Below are 26,439 nucleotides of genomic sequence, written 5' to 3'. Positions count from 1 at the left end.
GTTTGTTACACGATGGATCATTTGACAACACAGAAATTCGTTAAGGGGCGGGGGGTACAGGTTGCATCTCGGAGCAGAGGGGGGTTGTAATGATTGTTCTATTTTGTAAAATGTTACCGCAGTTGTAGGAAATACTCCTTTCATAAGGGAAATGAATGAGCCCGCGGTGGTGATTCAGGCGACGCTTTTCACTAGTAATTACATCTATCGAATTGCCCATGTCTTAACAGCATTGCTACAAAGTATCGTTCATTTATGTCAAAACTTATCTATATTTGGGGTCATTTTATGACTGAAAACGTCCGTTGCTATGGCCGTTGCTCCATAAAAAATATATATATCACTGCGTGTTTTCCTTGAATTTCATACTCATCTAGACGCAAATTCGGCAAGATCGTTTCAAATGTTCTTACAAGTGTTCAAGAGTTTTTAATCTTATATTTTCAAAACTTGAATTTTTCTTGAACATCGTCATATTTTAGGGTACCATTCCACCTCAGAGGAGCTACAGGTACTTCACCACAAAAATTGGCATCTTAAAAAAAAATGGACCTACTTTTTCAAGTTTGTCTTTACCATGTTGGCCTGAGAAAGGGAAGATGCAAAATACCGGCATCACTATTATTACTGCAATAAACCACCCACCTCCCTTTCAGACAATGTGTAACTATTTCAAACACTCTCTATCGTGCTCAGGGTGGAAATCTTACCCCCTATATCTAGATTTTGCCTTGCATTGGTAATCTTTGATTCAATTCCGAATGAAAATGATTTACTGTTTTCGTTTCAGTTGTCGTGGTAATGGTATATTGCTCCGTGTCTTGTTTATTTGCGCCCTCGGTGCGTTCCTTATCATATGTGCGGAGCTGACAATTTTGGTGCATATGCATCAGCAACAAAATAAAGATGAACCGAAAGTGAAAACTTGGTCACACACTTGCGTAGAAACTGGCATTTCAGTACTAAATGATCAACAAGAGTTAAAGTCTACAGTGAAATCATTGGCCGAGAGAACGAAAAGGTTGAACGTAATTATTTTGACCCACATGAGTTCTGGCTCGTCTTTTTCTGGGAACATATTTAATCTGCATCCAGATGTCTTCTACCTTTACGAGCCACTCCATGATCTAAGAAGAGTTGTCTATGAAGACGAGTGGCAACCGTTAGATGACCAGACAAACAAGGCGTACACAGTTCACTTTGCAAGTCTGCTTCGTGATCTTTTCACATGCACGTTTAGAGAAGAGACCACATTGGCAAGAATTTTTCCTCCATTTCTGAGGGACCCAAAGCGCCTCGCCTTCATGTACTGGCGGCTGTTGCGTCCAGAGTTAACAAATGAAGTAGTGAGAGAAGCTTGCACCGCGAAGAAACTAACAGTGGCAAAAATCATGCAAACTAGGCTGCCAAGGGAAATTGGAATTCAGGAACTTAAGCGGTTCTGTAGCTCTGATCCTAATCAGTTGGATTGCCTGATCATTCATCTAGTGAGGGACCCTCGAGCAGTTCTTTCGTCCTTATTGAGGCGTAAATTTTTTATCAAGGATTTCAGAAGGCAACTGTTTGACTCAAAGAATTTAACAGCAGAAGCAACTGAAATCATAAAGCAAAACTCGCAGTTGATATGTTCCCAAGTTGTGGATAATTTAAACTATGTAAAGAAGGTTTGGCCAAGTTGGTTCCAAGAGCGGTACAAGCTCGTTCGTTATGAAGACATTGTTACCAATGCTTTGAACATGATGGAAGACATGTACAATTTTGTTGGTATCCCCAAGGTGGATTCCATTAATAAGTGGATAGTGGAAGGAAAAACTCTTGTAAACACGACCGGAACGCAATTTTCGGAGAACGACGCAAGCAGGATGGATCACTGGAGATTTGACCAAGATCCCTCGCTAGTGTCTTTGTTCGAAGAGGCCTGTACCCCACTGATGAAACTAATGGGGTACATTTCGGTTTATGACTCTGGTCAGATAAACAATACCAAGCCCCTAATAACTAAGGAAATACCATTATTGAAAGAACTGTCAATCAACTAAAGTACAACGAGAAAAGAGAATCTTTCAAGTAGGGAGGCCGCCGTTACTTTCCTAGAAACGACAATCGTGCTAACCAAACTGAAGGGTCCTTTAAAAGCTATTTAATTTTGTTGAATGATTAAACTAAAATGGGTGAGGAAGATACAATACTTATGTTATGATGAAAGATAATTGTTCTTTTTTTCTTTTTTGGATAATTATGCTGTAAGAATGAAACATTTTTTAAGAATTTCTGCTTTCACATATGTTGTTTGCCACGTTTCTTTCGTCTTTTCCGGCTGGGAACTAAAACTATGTTAAGTTTATTTGAAATATTTGTTTCCTTTGTTTCAGTGGCATGCCTGTAAACTAGCTTGGCTTAGTGCTTGTATAGCTAAGTGCATGACCACTATAAATAAGATTTACATTACATTCCATTTTACATTTTAAAACAAGATGGCGCCCTTTTTTCCTCGAATGGCATCTCAGCCAATATTACCGCTTTCCTTTCCTCGTTCTACATATGGATTTTTTTTCATGTTTCTTCCGCCTCTAAAAACAAATTGGCGGTCTTCTTTCCTCGATGAATAGTAATAAGTGATTCGGCATGAAAACGTCTCTTAAATCTAAAATATTTGCCGAAGTTTAAAACATCATCAAGCCATGATGATTCACAACCGTGAGCGCATCATTGTGTCGCGTTTTTATTTTATTCTATTTTTATCTAATATTTTGCCCCACGAGAGGCTGCTCATAGCATATTGTACACAAACAAATTATTAACAAACTCTTTTCACGTTTAGAACTACTAATGCAAACGGGACCTGTGCAGGCCCGCGAACGATCCCCAGATAAATCTATCTAAAGAATACTGTGGTTAGGAGAAATCTGACGGTGTGCAGTTTCTATCAAGGACGCAGGTATAAGAAGTGTGCAGGGAAAAGTTCTAAGCGGTTAATTAAATGGCAGAGGCATCTTCGAAGATTCCCGTTTATTTTTGCGGTGTGTTTCCTAAACGAAAAACAGGTCAATTTGGTATTTTGCGTATTATGTGTAACGTTTTTTATTGCTGCTTTCATGTCTGAGGTGCTTGTCATTTCTTCACCTAGGATAATGAAAAAGGTACATATCCTCCCATAAACTTTTTGTGGAGTCCACGCCATTTGTAACTTTTTTGCGGTGGAATCAGCTCTGACACTGGGATCACTTGAAGTCCAATCTCAGAGCAGAACAAAACGTTACAACTCTATTCCAAGTCTCGCGAAAAGTTACATTGTACTGAAAGCTGACCTTCTAGGATAACTGAACAGGGATTTCGTTAGTTTTTTTTTCTGAAATGCAGTTTCGTTTTTGTGTTCAGTATAGTAACGGCAAAACATTGTAACTAAGGATTGAAACTGGTAGATATGATCAAATTCCAAGCGTTTCCAGACTCCGCCCTATTTGCGAATCTAAACGAATGGAAGATGAATCTCACTTTCTTGTGTATTGCATAAAATACTCTATTCTAAGAGATGAATTTTATGGAAAAATAGAGATTATCATTCCGACTTTTAAACAATTATCTCCATCGCACGTCATCGGCGAACTCATGACTTCTATAAATCATTATGTTTATATTCAATTAGTAAAATTCATTTCATCTTGCTTTGATCTACGAAATATTATTCTTTCAAATCAAACTGATGTAACTTGATTGCTATGTCATAACCTTATTATATGTGCATTGCTGTGTAAGTTTTAGTTTACAAAAGCTTTTGCAATAATGTATGTATATATGTTCATGCAAATAGAGCTAGTTGTTGATGAGGAAATTCTTATACTGTGATTGCAATATTCTGTTTCTTTACAATAAAATACGGTGTTTTGAAGACCTGGCGAGAGTCAGTCAACATTTCAATGTAATGGTAAACAATTTGGAAACTTGATACCTACAGTATTCTGCACACGTTTGACGACACTGTTGCACTATGCTGCAAGATGCTGAATGGGGCATCAGGGAGGTCAATTGCAACGTATCCAGGTATCCTAGTTTATTGTTGCAACAGGTAGTGGGAGGCGCGGTGGCCAAGGGGTCAGGGCGAGGTACTCCGGGGCTAGCGGTCCGGATTCGGGCATTGCTTTTGTTCCTGGGCAAGGCACTAGCACTTTACACTCACAATCCCTATTTCCACCCATTTGGGCTAAAAAGGCTTTACTACGTAAAAGGTTACGTTAAAATATTGAGTGCGTTTGGTAGGGCCTTAACCAATCTTTATATACAATAGTCCCTGTTTCCACCCATTTGGGCTAAACAGGCTTTACTACGTAAAAGGTTGCGTTAAAATATTGAGTGCGTTTGGTAGGGCCTTAACCAACCTTTATATACAATTCAAACGAAAAGCAAGTAGTCAACACAAAACCTTGAAGAACTTAGAAGCAAGAAAAGGTATGACGACTAAAGTGAGTAGCTCAGTAATACTTTGTCGCTTGTCTCTATTCCAACAGACGTTCTGTGTTAATCTTTGTATCTATCGCCATAAATTAAATTAAATATTCCTTCAAAATTACATTCACCTGTTCAAAGAGACTGTACAGTACTAATCTCGGAAACGTTCGGCCGTGAACGTGGAATTAAGTTGAAAATGATACATTTAAGCTTTCTTTTTAAATCATGCTTTCTCAGGGAGTAGGCAAGAGGGTTAAATACCGATGTACAAAGCCTGAGGTAATATATCGTTAGGAGAAGGAAGTAAGGTACATGTTGCGGATGATAAAGCTGAAACAGTTGTAAAACAAAACAAGGAAGCCAGAAGATGACGTACAGGATAAGAAGCAACACGCATGTCAACACAGCTCTTCTTTGCCTCTTTTGAAGCTTCTGTTCATGTTTGATGCATTCCACTGGCACGTTTTCCCGCGCAATTCTCTTGCACTGCCTTCGAAGCAACAGCAACATGTGCGCGTCAAGGGCAGCCATGACAATCATAGCAACACCGAAGAACACTACGATATTGAATACAAAGTATATTGTTTCCTTCTCTTGGACCAGAGCCAAGTCTTCAACAGCTGTTTTAACAGTGACATTCCAAGTCCACGAAAGGCGAATTAGAGACTGCCCAAGACTAATTATCCATGTGATTGCAAGGACTATTAAAACTCTACTGCGGTGAACAATATCATGGTAACGTAAGGCCCACATAATGTAAATGTAACGATCGCAGGTCATTACGGTGATGTGTAGCACGGTAGACAGGGCCATAAATTCGAAAAATGTGATTGAACTGTTACATACCAAAGTTAGATGTATAGCACTACTGCAGGTCACAAGGAGAGGAATACCAACGAATCCCACCAGAAAGTCTGACACTGCTAAACTGGCCAGGATGATATTGCTTGTTTTTCTTAGGGACGAGTAACATGTTATGAGCAGAATAACACAGCCATTTATCGCCAAAATGAAGACCATGAAGACAATGGCAGGGATTGAGTCATGAGAAATGCCAGACGTTTGAACGGAGCCGCTAGGTTTTTCAGAATGCGTATAGTTATCAGACTCAGTCGTATTTTCTCCGTTCCCTGAGAGGTAATTCATGATATTTTTCCCGTTGTCAAGTTTAACGTCTTGAATTCTGATGTAAGGCTAGATTGTGATCGTGATCAAACCCGTGATCGGCAGCGTGACCGGGACCGTGATCGTGATCCAAAACTAGATCGTGGGACTTCTTGAGGTGAAGTTCTGGATTGAATCCTTCTGTCTAAACAAAGATACTTGTATCAGTATCCAATCAGCAAACACTTTTGTTTGAAACGAATGTGTTTACGCGCTTGTGTGGGCTGGTAAAACCCGCTTGCCGCGCTTAGCTAATTATGCAATAAAAATGGAGATCGTTATTAATATTTAATATAAGAGTTGTTCATTTTCAAAATTTTAAAGCCGACCTGGAGAGCTCTTGTTTATTCATCGAAGTCAATGCGTCATGCTGTGTGTGTTGATATGTATATACAGCTGTTTGAGTGGGGCAAGGAAAAATTCCAGTCAGAAATCAAGTAGCTTTGATTTCTGTAAAAAAGATAATAACATCTGAATGTACAACTCACTAAGTTCGTTACTACAATTCTACGTTAATGCCACAATAGTCAAGTCAGTGAAAATGCTTCTGCCTTAAGAAATGTCAACAACATTTTGCCCAGAACATCTTGAAAATATTCTATTATTCATCCAGAGCTCGAAGGCCAATTAAGATATACTGAACTGTGATTGGTGGTTTTCTGTCTTTGAGCACATTGATTTTCAACTCATGGCAAAATATTTATCCATAAAGGATTTATTTTTTAACCAAACTGTACAAAAGAGACGAACATGGTTCTTATCCTTTTTTTTTTCTTTTCTCTTTCTTTCCTTTCCTATAGTTGTTTTTGTCAAACAAAAAGCGGCTCGGTATCCTTAGCGACGAACGATATTTCCACTGCATGTAATAAAAATGGCCGGTATATCTAAACGCAATCACCCGATGTGACAAAAAATACGAAATTAACAACCCACAGGAGTAATTGAAATTGAGTCTTTTCAGAGGACATTAAGAAATAAAGAATTAAGACAAGTTGACCGGGGCAGTACAGACGATTTCTGAACTCTAAAAAAAGCCTAACAAGTAGAAACTTATATTTGCTCCTCAAGCGAGCTGGCCGGAAGGCTCTATTCAAACTTGAAAACTCTCCTTATAAAAGAACATACAGTGCCCTTGTGGTATATGTAAAGCAAATTAAAAAGGACAGTGGACCGAATTTGAAAGGGAAAGGCAAATACAAGTCTTTCAGACAAGTTTTCACATTAATTGCGCGAATTTTGTACAGCTCGTTTAATTTATGACAGATATTGCTAAAATGAGAATCTTTTTACCTGCTGTTTACATGCGATATGAAAACACAAACTGTATCTGTACACTCACCTCTAATTATTCCCTGTATAGAGTTTGCTTACCGGGAGGGTCCGTGGCGTTTAAAAGTTTGAATGTATGTTACTAACTGAAAGTACGCTAGCGAAGAAAATCTCGAACTGAATACGTGCAAATTAATCGGCGCCGAATCTGTCATCCTTACATTATCTCTACATAATAAGAAGAACGCCAAACACCAATCACATCACGACCAAAATCAACAGAGTTAAACATACCGAATATTGGACAATATTTGCTCAGGTTGTGCGAATTTTTTTTTCTTTGTAATTCATTAAAATTAAAATTATAAGTTGTATCAGTTCCCATTAGTACTGAAACTTAAATAATCGTTGCGCCTTTGACTGTCTGTATGCTTGTAAAAGACAAATCTTTGAATCCTATTACATGTAGTTTAGCGTTTAATTAAATCATAAAGACGTATTTCTAAATTTCATTCGACCCTGCTAATGCATTTTCTAATCATTCAAACAGCTGCAAGTAGATATTTCGTATTATGTCGTCCGAGTAATGGACAGACGTGAAAAAATATATTCTTAGTTTCCCTCAAGACAAAGCGAAAGGATATTTGAAGACTGCCAAGGTTTAAACCACCGTTACTGGCGAGTAAAGTTTTGTATAGCAATCGTTTTCTCCTTCCTTGCGAATGTGATAAGATTACTAACCTTCTATTCAGCTAAAGGCCTGACCGAATGAACCTTGAAGACTAAGGACCACCCTGGGTTAAGTGTTCCAAACATTTAAAGCGAGACTAACAAACTAAGTTACAAAATAAAAAGTTGCAACAAAGCAATACGTGGCTACATAAGCGGCTGACTGTGTTTGTAATGGATTGAGTTAACACGTCGTTAAGACATTTTGAATTGTAAAAACCGTGGATCACTTAAACGAATTAAGCCGGCCTTTAGCTTCAGCTAGGCTAGTCTCAAAGCTGCGCCAAACGATGTCACGAAAAAACGCTTACGTTCACAATTTGTATCCAAAACACACAATTATTCGAAATGAAGATTTTCATTACTGCTTACAACTTACTTACAAGGTTTGAGGTGTCCGGGCGTTTTCATTAAACCATAACAAATAAGGGTTATTTCGCAGCAGTCTCAAGGTTTTAGCGCGTTATTGCTCTTAAGATCTTTATGTTTCGTGCTTATCTTTTCACGTTCGCTTGATCAGTTGACCAATAATAATAACACGGATCAAGAAATTACTCTTCTGACGTAAAAGATCGGTGGGCTTTGTTGGAATTTCATGTAACTCGTAGACAACTTTGGCTTGACGTGGTTGAATTGACAAGGAGAATGAATCGCTCTTTTCAGTAAGAAAAGATCCGCATAAAGAACAGATTAGGATTTAAGCGTGAACAATGATGGAAGAAACTTAGAAAACACATAGTCCATCCAAAACAGTTTCCTTTGAGGTAAGAAACATGGGATGATGACGTCATACGCGTGGTAACTGCGTCATAATATAAAAATAGCTGCTATCGTGGATGCTAGCACCATCTTAGAGTTCTAGATTTTTCAAAAGCGTCAGAAAAACTGAAAAAAATACAGAAAGATTAAAAGACCTAAAACTGATCAAGTTAATAGAACAATGCTAAAAAGTCCTACAAATATAGAAAAAGGTTACGGAAAGATAAATGTTATTTATAAAAAGAATAAACTTTAAAATTTGGAAAAAGCATAGCTGCCAGAATACGTTTGTGATGGATAAATTAACTTCTAAGTACAACTACATGTGATACCAGTTTGGCAGCTTTTATGTAAACATTGAAAAAAATTATAAACGGTTTACCTTCCCTCCCCCCCTGTTTGAGCAGGGTTACAAAGGCATGTTAGTACTTTGCATTTGAAGTTGTCTCATGCAAAAATTGGGCAATCATCAAAGCTTTGGACAATTGCAAAAAATGTGAATATCGCTTGCAAATGATTAGCTGGAAATATTGCAAACCACCTTTGGTAAATCTTAGATTTTGAAGCAACTTTGCCTGGAACAAATAATCTTTGTTAGATTTGGAAGCGATTAACTTAATGCTAATGGAGCCCTCGCCATCTTTGAACGCTTGTAACTTTAAAAGCGATCTTTTTAAAGCAATTAACATCAACCTTAGAGACTTTTCTTAACATTTACTTAAGCGCAATTATACGACATGTCAATGGTTAGGAAATTGTCCTCATAGGAACCGTATTTTAACAGGCATGTCTTTCAAAGTTTTGAATTTTCCAGTTTTAAATGAAATTCTATAACTTTTTTCATCAACTTTTACTTTTTTAGAGAAATTTTGCTTTTTTAGCAGTCTTGACTATCTTTGAGCCCGCTTTTGTGGTTTTCAAACACTTTATAAAAATCACGCAATCCAGGATGGCTGACAGAAATGGCGGCTTTTTGGAAATTATTAGCCATTCCTACGTTATATGACGTCATTTATGTACCTGAAAAGAAATATTTTTGGAAATGCTATAAATCTGCAAAGTTCCATTGTCATTAATGCTCTAACAGATTAAGGAGTGAGGGTCTCAAAAGTTCGTTACCCCCTCTCCAATTAAACAGTCGCAAAAGATCGAAAAACGCCCGATCTAAATTGGGCTGTTAATTAAGTGTCTAAAGACTCTTTTTTTTTCGAAATCAGAAATCTGCCAATAAGTTAGATCAATGAAGATTTCGAGAGACGAAATCGAGGACAGGTCTTAAAATGGCAGAACGGTGTATAATTTTGAATACAAACAGAAGTGATATTCAAGAAAGCAAGTCAGAAAGTTATCTATCTTGTTTGAATTGTTCGTCCCTTGAACGGAGCAGACATCCGTGTTTACGTTTTAAACCAACGAGGAAATATAAACTGCATTGTTTGCAACCAGGCGTTTTGCATAGGCACAGTCCATGCTTTATCTCCACAAGCTAATTAATCAATTTAGCCTTTGGTTTCTTTGTAAATAAAAGCAACAACGCACAATTCAATTTAAATCTAGTTAGTTTTGCGTTCCATATGTACTTTGTTTACAGTGCTCTCAGCTAATTCTGTAGCGGCCCGTGAGGCGTATCCTTGTTTTCTGTAAACGACAAATTTAGAAAGCTTTACTGTCTAAAATTCCTTGAGTGTCACATTTTAGTCTTTTTTCAACACAGTAAAACAGCGGCAAGAGAAATGGTTCATCCTTGTTAACGAGCGAACAAAAGAAAAGAAAAAACCGCGACATATTGAATACCGAAATGGTCGCAGACTAGCTGTACACAACATGCTGTATATATACACATATCTATTGTGTTTAGTTGATTAACACCTACATTTTGTCCAATCAAGATGTGAATACCCCTGTTATACAGTCAGGCCTGTGTTAGCTCTTAGATCTTTCCTTCTCCTCATAAGACGACGCTTTTCTTGCAGTAAAAGGTTTTTCGTCTTAGATGACGGCGATAAATTAGTGTGCGACAAGCCTAAACCCGTAAATGAATAGCCTAAGGGCAGTCTCGTACAATAATTTAATCAAGACACGTTCACTGGTACACTCGCTATTGAATATTGCACTTAAGATGGATTAACGCACCGTAGACATAATAAACCTGCGATATGCAAAACATAGAAAACAAAGAGACTAATTTATGAATTGAGTTCAGTGTGGAAAAAACAAAATAAGTCTCCGAAACAGCTATCGAGGAGCAAGACAAGAATTGCAGATTAAGCTTAACTCTAAGCAAAACAATTTTACTCGTAACGTTTTCCTGAAATTTTTAAATCTGAAAGTGGCTTAAAATATCTTGGCAAAAATTGTTGATTGTGCTGTCACCGACCAATCACACGTGTGATGTTAAAACCGCATGAAACCACAAGAGCAAAAAGATTCATTGTTCTATACAGCTATCAATCAAGAAACTGAAAAGAGTCTTTACAGAATCCATTTATGTGCTGTTATTAATCAGGTAATTAAGTATTGCTTAGTACTAAATCGATGTTAGAAATTGTGTAAATAGTGTGATAAAAATAGAAGGAAAATTCCGAATTAATCCTGAACAGTGGGTAAGAATTAAGCGAAAGCATTGAGACGGAAATAACTCCAAAGGCATCTATAAAAAATAACACAATAAAACTCAGGCCAGTGGTTTCGGCCGCTGATGTGAATCGTTAGAGCCAACAGTTGCCGCGTTTAGTGGTAACGTGGGTAACTCTGCATTTTCCCATTCGACACTCACTCATTCCAGGTTCAGTAAAATAAAACTATATTAGGAATATTTCTGCTCCCCTGGATGGGGTGCCGACGTGCGGTCAGCTCAAAGCTTGCTCTAGATATTCTCCTCTGTGGTCGGAGTAGAACCAGTGGGAGCGGTTTAGTCTATCTAACTTTTACGCTAGTTCGGGCAATCTTGCTGCAAGCCGAAAGCTTAAATAACCGTAGCTCCTTTCAAATTCAACTCAGCATTTCGCATTTTTATCTGCAAGCTTTGAGCTCCCGGTTCAGTAATTTCCATTGGAAAAGTGCACGGTTTCATGAGCCACAATACGGCCGGATTCCTATGGACTACAAACCTTTGCCTACCTTTAGATTCCTATTTGAAAATTAACTAAAAAGCCAACTTTGAAGGCATCGTTCTTCTCTCGAAAGCCGCTCGAAACCACTCGAAACTGAAAGCTTAGCTGAAGTCCAGTTTGTAATTGATAGCTGTCGCTTCGTTAGCCAATCAAATTATTTGAACAATTCTAACAAGGATTGTGATTGGCTTATTTTAGCGTGCTTTATCAGAGAACAGAGCACGGCTGACGCCACTTTCATTCGTTTGGAAAATAAAGTTTGGTTTGAAAATTCAGCCGAATGCGCGGGGAAATTATCGGATTCTTTATCATAAAACAAATAAAGAAGCCTCGACTACGCTCTGTTCTGTTGTAAAGCATTTAGGAAGCGGTAGAGCACTCAAGAAGTGGGGAAAAACACTCGACTTCGTCTCGTGCTTTCCCCTACACTTCTTGAGTGCTCTACCGCTTCCTGCGTGCTTTACAACAGAACAGAGCACAGTCGAGGCTTCTTTATTTGCTAATTATTGCTCAGTTTTGCTTAATAAAACTATAAAGAGCATTTTTAGAGGAAATTTAATGTCTGCCACATGGCCACATAGGTTATGATAGTTACAAAAGTTGAAGCAGAATTCCAAACTTGGAAGAGCCGAATGAGGATTAAGATCATAGATTTTTTTGGTCTAATAAAAAAATTAGGTAATGCCATGTGTTTTTGTATTCGCTTATTGCATGCATCTGTAAGTCTCTTCTGAACTATGAGCCTATCGTTTTCTCTTCTATCCCAAATTTGGAACTTATCTATTTCTGTTCAACAACAAAATTGAAGTTAAATTGGTCAAAACAGATGGAAAGCTGAAATTAATATTGCTTACTGCGTTAGGGAAACATCCATTAACTAAATATAGTAAAAAAATGGTTAAGACTAAGGGAATATTGAGACAGATTGCGGACGAAATAATTAGCCTGGTCAGCTGGCGGGAAAATTGTACGCGAAGGCTTCAGTTTAGCGGCGGCCGCTCACGTTCGTAAATTCGCCGCCGAATTAATTAAAGCATTGTAATCTTGCACGAAACCCCGGCGGCTATACGAATTTGGAAACTATATTTAGCATAAATTTAGGTTTAGGCCGTTGATACTCTCTCTCTCTTCTATCTAAACACACGAAAAGCAAAATGTTAGCAATCACTAACTGAATCAAGAGAAAAAGAAAACGTCGCCCTACCTTTTTCAGTAACAAGGCAGTTCAGCAAGGGATCTTGCTTTTCTGGTTGTAAAACGCAACAGCACTTTAATGTATATCGTGATTTTAAGATCGATGTGATTGAGGAAACGTGACGCTCCTGAGATTCTGGAAGCGCGGCGAAAATCGTTTTCTGGCGAGATACACGTACCACTTTCCGGCTTTATCTTCGTATCACATAACTTGATTGATTTGTTTTCACGTTTACGCAAGCAGGTGTACATGTAACAATGCCTATTCATAATGCCCTAGAGTGGCCAAATATTTCAATTGAGAAAAACCCATGGATATTAATTTGAGACACAAGCAAAACCTCACGAAAAAACTGTTCGATCAAGCTCATCGCTTGAATCAAACGTCGGCTGATACCCGCGAGTTTGATCCTTAGAACCACCTTAATTTACACAGAATTGAGTGAATACACTGCCCAGTAGGTTTTATTTGAATAGCCACAAACACCCAAAGATTCAAACGTTAGAGCCACCTTGTGCAGCATACAGTACCACATGATATGCACAATTGCCTTCATTTGAATGGCCACACATTAGGGCATAATCCACAGACTGAAAATTTGGAACCACTTTGTACAGCAACAAAAGACTGTATTTCATGAAAGAACTGCTTAAGAGCATTTGAATGGCCACACATTGTGATTTAATCCACAAACTAAAATTTTAGAGCCACTTTGTACAGCATAATAAATTGTACCACATGAAAGCACCGCTCAATAGTTTTCATTTGAATAGTTACAGACTAGGGTTTCATCCACAGAATTAAAAGTTAGAACACCCTTGTACATCATAATAAACAGTGCCACATGGAAGAACTGCTAAATAGCTTTCATTTGAATGGTCACACACTAGGGTTTCATCCACAGGCAGCAAATTTTGAACCAACTTGCCGGTCATAATAATCACATGAAAATATTGCTCAGTAGCTTGATTTTGAATGTTCACCTGACAAGCGTTTGATGTTCGTGTATGAGAAGCAAAGCATATGGTGCCAAAATGAAGGACTCGATGCAAAAAAAAGCTTTCTAGGACTGATTAAACATTAGGATTTCAGCTATACAGCCGTATCCAGACTGAAAGTAGAATACGTGGTATTGTAACAGTAGACGTCAATGGTTTAAACAAATACATAGTCTGACAACAAGTAATAAACAATAATACAAAGTCATTTAGGCTGACAAGCTCGGAGACTTTTAAAAGCACGTACGTCACCAAGATCTGATATCACGATATTCGGGAGCCATCTTTTTTAATTCTGTAGACAGAATGGCAGTAAATATTTGGGTTGAACTGTTTAGATCGAATAAAGTTCAAGCGAATTAACGTTAATGCCATTCTGTATTGGGCCTTTAACGACATGGGAAATTTCGTGATCCATTTTCTTTTTTCTTTTGCAGTCAAATTGAGGATTGATTACTACTTAAGTCATACTTGTACAGGTGGAAATGCAAATACATAACCAATTTAACCACATGTGGCCAAATAGCCGTACATATCACATAGCAATGTATAATGCAGCAGGTAATTATACAAAAGACCTTTCTAGCTTGGTTGTTTGTTTTCCTATTACAGACCACGTGATATTTTCTAGAGAATAGGCCATTTTCGATATATTAAAATTCAGCTTGATAATGAGGCCTAGAGGACACAAACAAAAGAAATGAATAAACATGGCCATTCACTTTCCTTTGTTTGTGTCCTCTGGGTCTCGCTGCCAAGCTGAATTTTAATATATCGAAAGTGGTGTATTGTTCTTTTACTCGTTTAAACATGGAGCGAACCTATTAAAGAGGCTGAGGTGTTCAGCCTGCCAATCACAAATCCCGAAGGGCGTTCAATGCTCCCATTTGATTGGTTTATTTACTCAGGTCTAATTTTAGGGCGTAACGAGTTTCCACGAAATTCTGGAGAGCGATCGGGTGTAATTTTCTGTTTTATTTTAGACGTAATCAATACCTTTTGAACTAAACGAACGATAGCTTCAGGAGAAGAGTTCAGAAAGATAATTTACTTTTTTGATTTCAGCTTCATAATTTTGTTTTTCCATCTGCGAAACCGTATCTATGTTTTCGAGCTGTTTACTCAAATTAAAATGACGCGTCTAGTACTTTTGATGAAAGAAAAGAAAATAGAGCCTCTTTAGTCCTTCGTGGATTAACGCTGTTTAGAAAAAAAGTTTGGAAACTAAAACTCGTAAAAGACCCCAGATACAAGCAGACGGCGAAGGTAGATGCGGCCGTTAAATTATAAAGTGGCTGAATTTATTGTACATCGTAATGAAGTTGAATTTAACTCGAACCGGCTCCAAAACAAAATAATGTTATATCTATGGTAATCTGGTTATTCTTCAGCCAGTTATCTAAAAGAGATTCCATAAGGTGAGCATTGGCTGCTGTTGTAATGTTGCTACTCAGATTCAGCCGGCTTTTACGAACGCAATTTTTGTTTTTATTGCATTCAACCATGAGTCTTCCGCCTTTCTAACGCGTAACGTTGATATTCAGGTGAAATCTTACTACGCCATTTTTCAAGTTCTCTCAGTTCTCTTCTAAGTACTTTTTGTTTCGAATGTTTCGAAATTTTTCAATTTCATCGTTACCCTGCAGTACCGGTGTTTTCCGCATGCTCGCGGGCTATCGGTATTAGCTCGCGATCGAGTAGGTTCGCCGCCATGCTGCCCACGAAAAGTGGGCGAGGAGGGGGTGGGGGCGGAAGGAGTATTTTTATAAGTATTTTTCTGTCCCCTGTCCCTCCCCCATACGCCTCTTTTAGCCTCACTCCTACTCTCTAGGACACCTTTTCGTCTTTTCCCAAGCCTCTTGAGAGGTTGAATCCAGGATGGCGCTCGCTTGATTAATTGCGCTCGCTCGCTCACCAAAATACGCGTGCACTGCAAGGTAGTTCATCGTTAGTAATCCGAGTTAATCTTCTCCATCTTTAAACATCCTTATATTTAAGGTTATACATCCTAATTTGTAAAGTTATAGTCGCACTGTTATTCATAAAGGTAACTAGTCGTTGTTCATGATTTTATTTTTTATTATTTACATTGTTAGTTTTAAGAATTCTTTCATTCTGTTACTCCCTCTCTTACCTTGAACGGGAGATTACTGAACGCCCCGTCCACAATGTGCCGGAAAAATTTGAAAACCGTGTTTTCACTCTGAAAACGCATCAAATGTTTTTAGTCCACACTACGCCGGAGAAATTTGAAAACACGACGATCTCCGGTCGGTTGGGTTTGTGTTTGAGGAAAACTCGGGCAAGGAAATCACGTGATTATCCTGAACCCATCGTTTTAAAAAACTTCCGTTTTTAAAATGCTTTCCGTCTACGCTAAAACGCAAAGCCGACGTTTTCAAATTCCTCCGATTTGAAGAGCGTTTTCGAAAAGCTCCGTTTTCATGTCGGATTAGTGTGTACAGTTGGCCTAATCGCAGCAATAAAGCTCCGTTTTCAAACTTTTCCTGCGTAGTGTGGACAGGCCATAAATGAACTTTAATTTGCAGACTTAAGGGCCCATTAACCGATTCATGCGCGCGCTCGCGCGCGTTGCTAAGGAGGTGAAATTTCACTTCCGGTCACTTACGTCAGCCTGAGCACGGAAAATAAAAACAACTCAAAAACTTGCAAATTCGCATACATTTTAGATGCTTTTCTCTGTGTTTCGCAAAATGCAAAGTAAAAAAAGTTCAAGCAAAGACAAAATAAGAAAAAGACAGAAAAACAAGAGCAATAGAAAGAGAAAAATTAACGCCTTGTGGCTTTGTTTGATCTTACCGAAGTGCGCTGGTAGTATAAATTGCGCACGCGCCGATAGGGTAACTTCCAATAGATATCGGGCGCACTTCCGGTTTCTTTAAAAGCTAAAGGAAACGCGGTTTTTCATTAAATCCAGCCTTTTTCGACGAATTTCGATTAAAGCCAACGTTGGCAACATAGTCATGCATTCCTTTTTCGAAATCGTGCTTTTTTCAGAAAATTAAGAATTTTTCAATATTTTGAAATGCTCTCAAAATCTGACCTTTTAGAAATGAAACAAAACCGATGCATAGCTTAATGAGGATTTAAATTAAAATATTAAATCAATGAAAAAAATCCCGAGAAAGTAATTTGCCTGGGAGCCTTTGCATTTTTTCTGTATTAGTCACGTGACCATGGGCGTGGCCTGATGACGTCATCACTGGTGTTACTGGTCATGAAAAAAGTTGATGAGGTTAAAAATGATGAGGTTATACGAGACTAAATTTTCCTTAGCAACAACTCGAAACGATCGGTTAATGGGCCCTTAAAGTTCATACTTTACCTTCATAGATTTACAGGCTTATTTGAATTTTTAATGTACAGGTAATGTTGTAATATCCTATTGTACAATGCGATTCAACCATCTCGATATCCTGCAAGTGCAAATTGCTCGCATCAAGGGGAGATGAACGTAAGAGAGTCAGTCCACCATATATACTTTATTCCCAAGATCACTCCTCACAAGTTATTTTTAGACACAGCACTCAGTTCTCTCGCGGACGCTGTCTCCACGCGCGTTAAATTTAAATTTCGTGGAGAATGAAAATGCATTTAAAACCGCTTGTGCTGTCCAGGTTGGTAAAAATTTGCATCACGGGATTGGCTATTTTAAGAGCTTTCCAAAACCAGGAGTAATCTAGAATATCTTGAGATGGATTACTTTGGAAATAAGGCAAATGGGGGATTATATCTCTTGGCCTTCATTGTACGTCTCTCTTGCTCACAGTTACTTGCAAATCAAGCTCACTTCGAAATAAATTATACCAGCAATTTCTGAACCTAAAACACCTACATTTAATTACAGATGGTCTAAGTCGTGCCACAATCTCTTTTCACGCTTAGATACAAAGTTTGCTTCAATGGCAAACAGCAGAATCAACTTATTTATAATTTAATATACAAAGTAATCCAGGTTTGAGGTAAAAGAACTGAACTAAGTCTATATAATTTCACAAGTGTGATTGAGCCAAAGCTTAGCTCACTAATCTGTCGAAATGAAACGCCCCTATATTTTGATTACTCATTAATTAAGTAGCAAAATACGATTTCTCTTAGTTAAGAATATCTATGGTCATAATTAGTCACTAATTTTTTTTTAGCGGAGCTTCAGCGCGCGAAGCGCGCCAGCGAAGCACCATGGGTAAGCAAAATTGGTAACCCATCAAGCCGAGAAAATTTGGTTATGACGTCAGCGTACGAGCGAGCGAACGCCATCCGTACAGACTCTGGGGGAAGGGGAGGGGCGTCTCGCGGTAGCCCTCACGGGGAAGCTAGGGAATGCCATCTGTTCTGGGCGGGATTTTTCAGAAAAGTCAGGGAAAAAAAAAACTTATTTCTATTTGTTATGTTGACAAACGATCGGAGGGGTTGATCTAACGTTTTCAAGATAGGGTTTAACTGAAGCAGAACGTGAAAGAGAACGGCAGAGAGCAAGGATTGACAGCCAAAGAAGTGACGAAGAAGATCGCGAAAGAGCGGGCCAGGGCTAGAAAGGAGGCGAGGTAGTACTGAACAGTGCTGTGAATTAGATCGAGTTAGGGCTAGAGAAAGGATATGAAATAATACCGAACAAGGCCGTGAGGCAGAGCGAACGACGGCTATAGAAAAGAGCTGGAATACCCGAAAAACTCAGAAGACTACACAACTTCGCACGTCGAGATGTGCAGCCGTGCAAGAAGTCACATGATTTCATCAGGTGATCAACAAGAGAAATCAAACGTGTTTCTTGTGTTTAGAGGAAAAAACACAGCGGGAAAAGAGTAGTTGATTCGTTGATCTATCGAAAAGATTAGTTCAGTTCAGTCTTCGCAACTTTTGCTGGAAATTTCTGCCTATAGGATTCAAACTGAAGTGAACTGCCAAGTTGTGGTAAGCGACTGTTTTACATAGAAACTTTCGCGTTTTCCATAAAAATTATGTAGTTGCTTCGGCGAGATAAGCTTAGAAGTTAAGCTTATATTTTCAATAGGAGTTTTAAAGTCTCCCTGATTATCTGATTTGGAACCATACTGGGAGAAATTTGATAGATTTCAAACAATAAGACTAGAGTCGTTGTTGAATATAAAGTTGCATACTGTAAACAAACAAGCTTAGTTTTCTGTTGTTTTTCGCCGTATACCGATAACCTCACGTCTAAAAGTAATAGAACTGTATTTGTAAATACTGCCAGCCGAGTTTTGAAGTTTTCTTTGTTTTAGTAAGGACAGCCGCTTTGTAGACTGCTATAATTTCTTCTTCTGTTTACCTTGGGAAGAAGGAAAACCATCGATTTGCTACCCTTGACAGCTTTTGACGCTCGTATGTTGTCGTCCATACTGCGTTTACAAATTATGGAGACTTCCTCGTTTTGTTTGGTTAATTTATTGGGTTTAGTGAAATGTTTGGCTGAATTTCTTTTAAGGTTATTGGTAAAAGCCTGGTTAAGCCACGGCCGAAAAAAGGACTACAAAGCCGTCAGCGAAAATAATATTCAAATTACGCTTTGGCGCGAATAATTATTAAACTTGAACACCGCAAGTCTTTGAGATTTTGGACGTTTTCTGGCTTCTAAATGCATTTGTTGGCTTTAACTGGAATGATAATAAATCTTAAACGAATTTTCTGTAACATTTCTGGTATCCTTCGTTTGATTCAGGTGTAGTGATACCCATATTGTGTTTATGTAGTTTTCCTCGGTTTTGTTGTTGTTCTTGAAATGTCGAGTGGATGATTAGTATTACACTAGGCTTGCTGGTGCAGCAAGTATGGAATATAATTTTCCGAAATAGTAAATCCATACACTCTTCTGAAACGTGGTAAATTGCTAACAGCACCTCCATATTCCCCTTTTGCACATGAACATGAACTATTTTTTCTACATCAATCAGTGACCCTGCATGCAGAGAAAGCTCTACACGGAGACGATTCCATTGGTGCCACTGCATTTGGGGATACACGGTCCCTATTTTTCAATTTTTTGGGGGCTTTTCGTGTTCAACTTTGGTGCATGTAGGATATATTTTTTATCCATTTAGCTGTAATTTTACTGATGTCTTAATTAAACATATCTTGGATTTGGTTGACCAAATGCACATATGCATCAAAACCTCCGAGTGTGTTCAATTGTCTACATGTAGTGAAGGCAAAATATGTGTAGATGGTATAACTTACTTATAGCTTACTGATTAATTTTTGACATAATTTAATTACAAAATTGTATATTTGATGGGGTCACCCAGTAGTTAACAGTCCCTGTAGTCCACAATCTTCGTGGAGAAAAAAAAACACATCAATTATTGAAGTTGAATTATAAAATTATTAATGGTAGCCCACATGTAAGTATTCATCCACAAAGTGTTATTTTTACCATTAATGCCAGGGGAAGTTTTTCATTGTGAATGTTGCAATGTTGCAGTGGATCTCATTATATTCCTGTATGCTGTTCTTAATACTGTACAGCTGTCATACCTTTAACCGTATCTTTTTACAGTCACTTTTGGGAAGTGTCTTAAGGCTATGTAGAATTCAAGTATTTTTTAAAAGGTAGACAGTATTAATAGCATATTTTATGAAAAAAAAAATGAACTATTGATGGATGTACAGCATGAAGGCAAATAGCAATGCACGATTATGTTACAAAATACATGTACAAATTCATGCCACCACTGAGTCAATTGTAAACATTGTAATATTTAGATTTAGCCAAGCCTAAAAGTGGAGCTCCTGGGCCAGGTTGCTCAAAGCCCGAGTAAGCTAACCCAGGATTTTGATGTGAGTTTTGTAACTTTAAGGGTTTTTTTCTGTTTATAATGTCTGGCCTTCTGTTTTGAGTTTCAATAATCTCAAACTCCATAAAACATAAGCAGTGAAAAACATTAGTATACCTTCTGAACAACCCGCCCTGATCAAGAAGTTAACCTAGCTTGAGCCCACGATCCAATAGAAAACCAGTACTTTGTCAGCAGTCAACTTTTTAAAAAACAGGTGACCTTGATGAGCTCTTAACCTGAGCCCGTGATATGGCCACATAATACTGGTCAGCAGATACCTTGTTTTGACAGCTGTCAATTGACCATGACATGGATGTCCAATATCATACATGTATGATTAAACTATGGCCGCCATGTTCCGCGGCGTCGGCTTTGTTGGGCACACCTGCCATGATCCACACTGTTAGACATGTTGACCATGAAAAAATAGTTCTATGGTTTTCTACTTGTATGCGTGCATGTGGTTCTGTTTCTATAGTTATGGGACTCCGCTTGGTGGCGGCCCCTGGGAGCTCTGCTATAAAGGTGGCTGTGTCATATACTGTTTCACATAAAATGGAAAGAAGCAATAAGTTCATGGTTTAAGGTTACTGTATACCTTGAGAGGTGTTTCGCATCCAACAGAAGTAATGCTCCCCTTTCACACCGTACTGTAGCTACCTAAACCCCTATACCAAATTAAAGCTTATAGAGCTGGTTATCAAATGAGACCAAGAATTTTGAAAGAAAATGAATTATCCAGTTATCCAGGCCCCCTAAGGGGAGTGTCCAAATCACCTTTAGAAAGCTACAGGTCAATGCAATTTTTTTGCTAATTTAATATGTTACTCAGATTCTAGACCCAAAGTGCTTAAACATTACAATATGTCTGCATTTTGCCATATTCAATTTCAGTGAACATAAAAGCTACAGAACAATTTTGAAATAGGATTTAAAAAATATATGAAGTGATTGTACAAAAATCACTCTTGGGAAAAAAAAAAATTCAAAATAAAATATCCCCTGACATGTTTTTGTTGTTTACATGTCAAATTAGCTACATCGCTTAGATGCAGGCACATGGTAACCCTAAAGACACAGCATTTACGACAGAGTGATTCTAAACTATATCCTTATTCCAGATCTAGACTACACAATTATATCATGGTCACTGAAGACTGCATAACCTTCATGATCTAAAGGCAAGGACAAGATCAGATCTACTGACTTTTTCAAAAAGAGGAAGCTTGGGATTGCATAACCCCAGATATGCATGTTTGCCAAGATGACTTGACATCCCAATTTGTTTATATTTTGTTTTTGTTTTTTTTAACCAGCACATTCAATGCAGATTGAGGACAACAAAAGAAAAGCCACTAACTGGAATGCAAACAGTTTTAAGACCTAAATGGAAGATCAAGATGTCTATAATTATTTGGACCAGGACAATAAACATAAACTGAGAAGAACGTTGAAGCCACTAGATGGAATGCAAACAATTCATAGACACTGCAAAAGTGTTACTCTTTTCTTTTCAGTCCAGACTGAAGTGTCATCATGTTCAAGATCATATATTTCATGAAAAGGTTGCAAGGATCATATTTGAAATAATTTTCCTAATAGGTCTATTGCAATAGTGGATGACATCACCCCAGCAAAGACAGGAAGATCTTCCAGTGTCATTTGTTGATTGCAATTATACAAAGTAAGTAAGAGAGATACCAAGTAAGAGAGACATGCTAATTAAACTTTGACAATCCTACCTGCAAGACAACTCAGAAGACTTGCATGAACTCTTCAGATCACATGAAATATATCAAATGAATGGTTCTTGATCCTTCTCAAACAGTACTCAACAATCAATGACACAAGATTCAACTATGGTACTGACAAACATGATGCCTGTGCTAACCTTTCATGAAAGCATATACATTGCTGACAAAAACTTTAAATAAGCATAAAAGCAAATGACTTTTAATTAATTAAATTAGGAAAAAAGTAGACAGAGTTCTAGAGCTGGTATTCTTGGTTTACACTGTCACACAAAAATTAATTTGAATTGACCATTCAGTGGATAAATTCAAGACATTGTGATATTATAGGAGATAAATAAAGAAGACACCTTTCCAAGTTTTAGCTCTACAGGCTGTGCATCTTCCCAAGCTTCAGATATTTGTTGAAATATTTTGCGCAAATTTACAGAGCCCAGTATCAAACTGCCATGTTGGTGTACCTCCATTGTACATCAACATTGCAGCAGGCAAATGTTGTAAACATCTGGAAGTTACTTTGGATATCTAGGTGGCTGATTAACTGAACTGAACAAGCAAACATCTAAATATTAAGCACTTTTCCTAATACTTTAACTTCTAAAAAGGCTAAAAGCCACGAGATAAGTAACTATTTTTTGACAAATGCTTTCGTAGCTTCATGTTACGCACCACCATAACTCTGAAATTCAAAATGTGCTTGTTTCCAGACAAAGTAAGTTATTAAGGTGAAAAGTTGTTAAAAGATATAAATTTACACCCCTCTTATGCCTGATGAGGATAAAAACTTTAACTGGTGACTCTTTAGTTTTGGATTTTAGAAAATGATCATGTCACGTGCAAATGAAGATTATCCTTGAGGTCAGATTGGGTAAGATTTGAGTCCTAGATTGAATGGTTTTTTTAGCATGAACATCTCAATATTGATTTTATTTCAAACAAATTAGAACCTAGAAGTTCACTAAATAGCTTAATTATTTAAGTACCTGTATTACCTGTAAGGCTTATAAGTTAAGGGAAAACAGCAAGTTCAACTCCTTCTACATGTACATGAGGGAGTTGTTTGACTCAAGAAAATAGCTTTTAGCTTCTGAACTTATTAGCTTGCAAAGAAAGTCATGTCTGATAGCACAAAGCCTAGCAGTTCCTTGGGAAATTCTTTGAAGAAATTCAAACTACAGAAGTACTGTGAGAGATTAAATTTTTGGGGGCTAGCGAGAATGACTTTTAGACAAGTACATCATAGTTACAGCTTACTGAGAGGATAGGCCAAAAAAATGGGTTTTCATTTCTCCACACCCTGCTCATACTTAGTTATACTTTGCGAGATGGTGCAAACCGTTCCAGCAGAAGTGAAGAGCACTAGTTGTATCTTCAAGTTAGATACAAAAATCTCCAACTTTACACAAGGGTACACTTATCTATTAACTTTTGATATTTTGGGGGGAGATATGGTAGAGATTTAGGAACTGAGTAAACAAAGGATATAATGATTAATTATAATGCTGTCTTTCTGCTTAAGGAGGCAATAAGAATGTCACCAAGCACAGGAGACAGTTTTGTTACATGATCAAAATTTCCATTACATTGAAAATGCATGCTCTTTTGTCAATGATCAAATCTACAGGTGGATATACACAACTTCTCCCACTTCATATGAATTTCCTAAATATAATGGGTGACACCTCAGAATGTCTGAAAAATTAACTACCCTGAAAATTGATGCTTGAAGTACAAACAGCCCTATGCATTTTAGGCTTGCTTGCCAATAGGAGAGGAGTGATGTGAGTAAACAATTGAAAATCTTTTATGTTGTACTTTCTGGTTGTGACTCCTGCAAGTCAAAACTACATAAGACAGAAATACCACTAACAGCTTACTTGTTAGGGGTTCAAGCAAAGTTTCCCAATAATGTATTCTTAAAATGCAGGAAACACTATTTTTTAAAGAAATACGTATTACAGTCAAACTCACAAAACCATGAACACCTAAAATATGCCTGGAATGTTTATTGTGTAATAACCAATCACAAGTGAGATCTCAAACCACATAAACCACAGAACAAGGATGTATTGCATAGGTCATGGAACTATAAATTCATGTATAGTTTTGGTTTTCGCTTTGTCCCAGGATAAACACTCTGTCTTTATATATTACTGAAAGTCCACATAATTGCTATCCTTTTGTATCAAGAACCACATCCAGTATTTTAATAGTTTGTGGGATTTTGAAAAACAAGAATCCCCCGACGCTTACAGTTACTCAAGTAGAGCGATGGTTAATTTGACACAGCTATAAATAGGGATGAATAAAAATTTAAAATTTTGGTGGTTTCACTAACTTTGGTATCATCTTTGGTTAAACTAGCAACTCAGTTTGCTCTCCAATAACTGCAAAGGTACCATGCACTTCAATTGTACAATTTTATAACAGTGGTTGGCCTTTTTAGGGACAACACATTATAGTACATTGGCCAAAATACAAATAGTCCAAAAACGAAGAACAGTCTAGAAAGTAAATTTAACAAAGCCTGCAATGATTACAGAATGGTTAAGCCTTATTATTGTTTTAGTCAAGCAACACATACTTAGTATAAGCTTTTGCAGACAAGGATAGTACAAATCTGGAATGATATTCCCACAACTCTGGTTACCATTGTACTATCTAGTGAAACCACAACCTGCATGCCTCTTGTATGATTTGTTTGTCAAATAGAACCAATAAATTGTATCCATTTTAGCATTCTGCAAACAGAATATAAATGGACATAAATAAATAAACAAATTAATTATTCAAAATTATTCCATTAAATTACTGTAACTAACATAATAGCCACCTAATTTGTTATAAACTACAACTAGATTCTAACCTGGGACCTACAGAAATTTGATTACCTATGATATTTTGAACTTTAACACCCAACATTTAAGTACATTGTATATGGGAGTAGACTCTTTTTCCTTTATGTTCTAAAGATACTAATTTATGCACTGCATCATTTACTCTGTACTGATGATACTGCTTACAATATTCCAACAGTTTAGCTGTTCTATACATTTAAATGATTCTGTGGTTATTTTATGAAAGGGCCTGTACGGTCGAATATTCCTTGATGGCCTATGTAATTTAGTAATGTACAAAGATGTTCCGATTTCACTTCCACTTTCCTGGCAATCAAATTGAAAATCGTCAGTGTAAAACGCAGACTGTGGACTGCAAATCGGGGTAAAATGCAGACTGAGAGTAAAATGCAGACTGCAGACTACAGACTTCATAAGTACATATCGTTTTACAATAATAGTATCAGGCGCTGGTCTTAAACATGATTATTCAGGCTAATTGCAGTGAAAGACTGTGCTCCGGTCAGCTGACTCGCGCTCCGGTTAGACTGAATATCACTCCAGTTGGCCTGGACATCACTTAGGTTAGCCTCCAGTTAGCCCGTTTTCGCTTAGGACTCAATGGTCAGTCTACATTTTAGTCTGTAGTTTGCAGTCCGCAGTCTGCGTTTTACAGTGACCGAATCAAAAATCTAGTGCAAAATAAGCCTACTTGCACTGTAACATTGTAATCAACCCTAAAGCCTACCACTATCAACAATGAAAAATATCAGATGGCTTACCTCTTAATCTTTTCAAGAAAGTACCTATTCTTGTGTCAACATTTCATGGCGTTCAACTTCGAATTTTTCTGTTGCGGATCTTGTTAGACCTTTCGTGAACACGTTGCTTATGATCTGACATGTTTATAACTGAGTGTTAATTTTTCCGATACCTAATAAAGAGGAAAAATCACTTGAAACCTAAAAACTCTGATCAAAATGGTTAAATCCGACGTGTTTTGCAGGGTTATATACTTGTTACGAGCGGCGAATTAATGTCTTGTTCCCAGTGTTCCTCGGCCTTTCTCGAAAGGGGAAAATCCGCTGAGTGCAGGCGCAGGGCTACGTGAACGGCGACCCAACATGGGACGATTTGTGCAACGAACGTTCGAAGAGATCTAGATAGAAAAAAGTCGTGGGGGAAGGGGAAGGGGTGGCCTCTTAAGTTCCCCTGAAATCTGCCCATGAATTAAGGCTCAATTTTCGTTTTCATTATCACATCACGTAGACTGCGAGCAGTCTCTCTCTTCCTCGAAAATCCATGGAGAAGAACGCAAAACAAGTAAGCGTACGAGCGCGACTCATGACTGTGAGCGTGACGTGCG

General features: G+C 37.7%; 3 protein-coding genes and 1 long non-coding RNA gene across 7 annotated transcripts in view; 1 reads left to right on the top strand and 3 right to left on the bottom strand.

Annotated features, from left to right (window-relative positions):
• Positions 1-26,439, bottom strand: part of LOC110059030 (histamine H2 receptor-like) — a 150,851-nt gene that overhangs the window by 109,771 nt on the left and 14,641 nt on the right. The gene's annotated exons all lie outside the window — the stretch shown is intronic.
• Positions 425-2,154, top strand: LOC110053201 (carbohydrate sulfotransferase 4-like). Its single transcript, XM_020759411.2, has one exon. It carries the CDS (start codon positions 762-764, stop codon positions 2,037-2,039), a length of 1,278 nt encoding a protein of 425 aa, XP_020615070.2. The 5' UTR covers positions 425-761; the 3' UTR covers positions 2,040-2,154.
• On the bottom strand, positions 2,689-13,831 carry LOC110059053 (adenosine receptor A2a-like). Of its 4 annotated transcripts, none has more exons than XM_020765730.2 (2): positions 12,685-13,831; positions 2,689-5,755 (listed from the first exon to the last, which is right to left on the bottom strand). In XM_020765730.2, exon 2 carries the CDS (start codon positions 5,590-5,592, stop codon positions 4,579-4,581), a length of 1,014 nt encoding a protein of 337 aa, XP_020621389.1. In that variant the 5' UTR covers positions 5,593-5,755; positions 12,685-13,831; the 3' UTR covers positions 2,689-4,578. The 4 variants fall into 4 exon arrangements, with proteins under 4 accessions (XP_020621389.1, XP_020621391.1, XP_089137298.1 ...); XM_020765732.2 differs by having other exon boundaries at positions 13,659-13,831; XM_089281172.1 differs by lacking the exon at positions 12,685-13,831 and adding an exon at positions 11,488-11,825.
• Positions 24,228-26,104, bottom strand: LOC149096113 (uncharacterized). Its single transcript, XR_016204559.1, has 2 exons — positions 25,856-26,104; positions 24,228-24,977 (listed from the first exon to the last, which is right to left on the bottom strand). It is a non-coding gene; the product is annotated as an uncharacterized LOC149096113 (long non-coding RNA).

Source organism: Orbicella faveolata, unplaced genomic scaffold, assembly GCF_042242905.1.
Source record: "Orbicella faveolata isolate gen_17 unplaced genomic scaffold, um_ofav_v1 contig_48, whole genome shotgun sequence".
NCBI lineage: Eukaryota > Metazoa > Cnidaria > Anthozoa > Scleractinia > Merulinidae > Orbicella > Orbicella faveolata.
The sequence above is the reverse complement of the archived record's forward strand: the minus strand, read 5'-3'. Positions and strand labels throughout refer to the sequence as shown.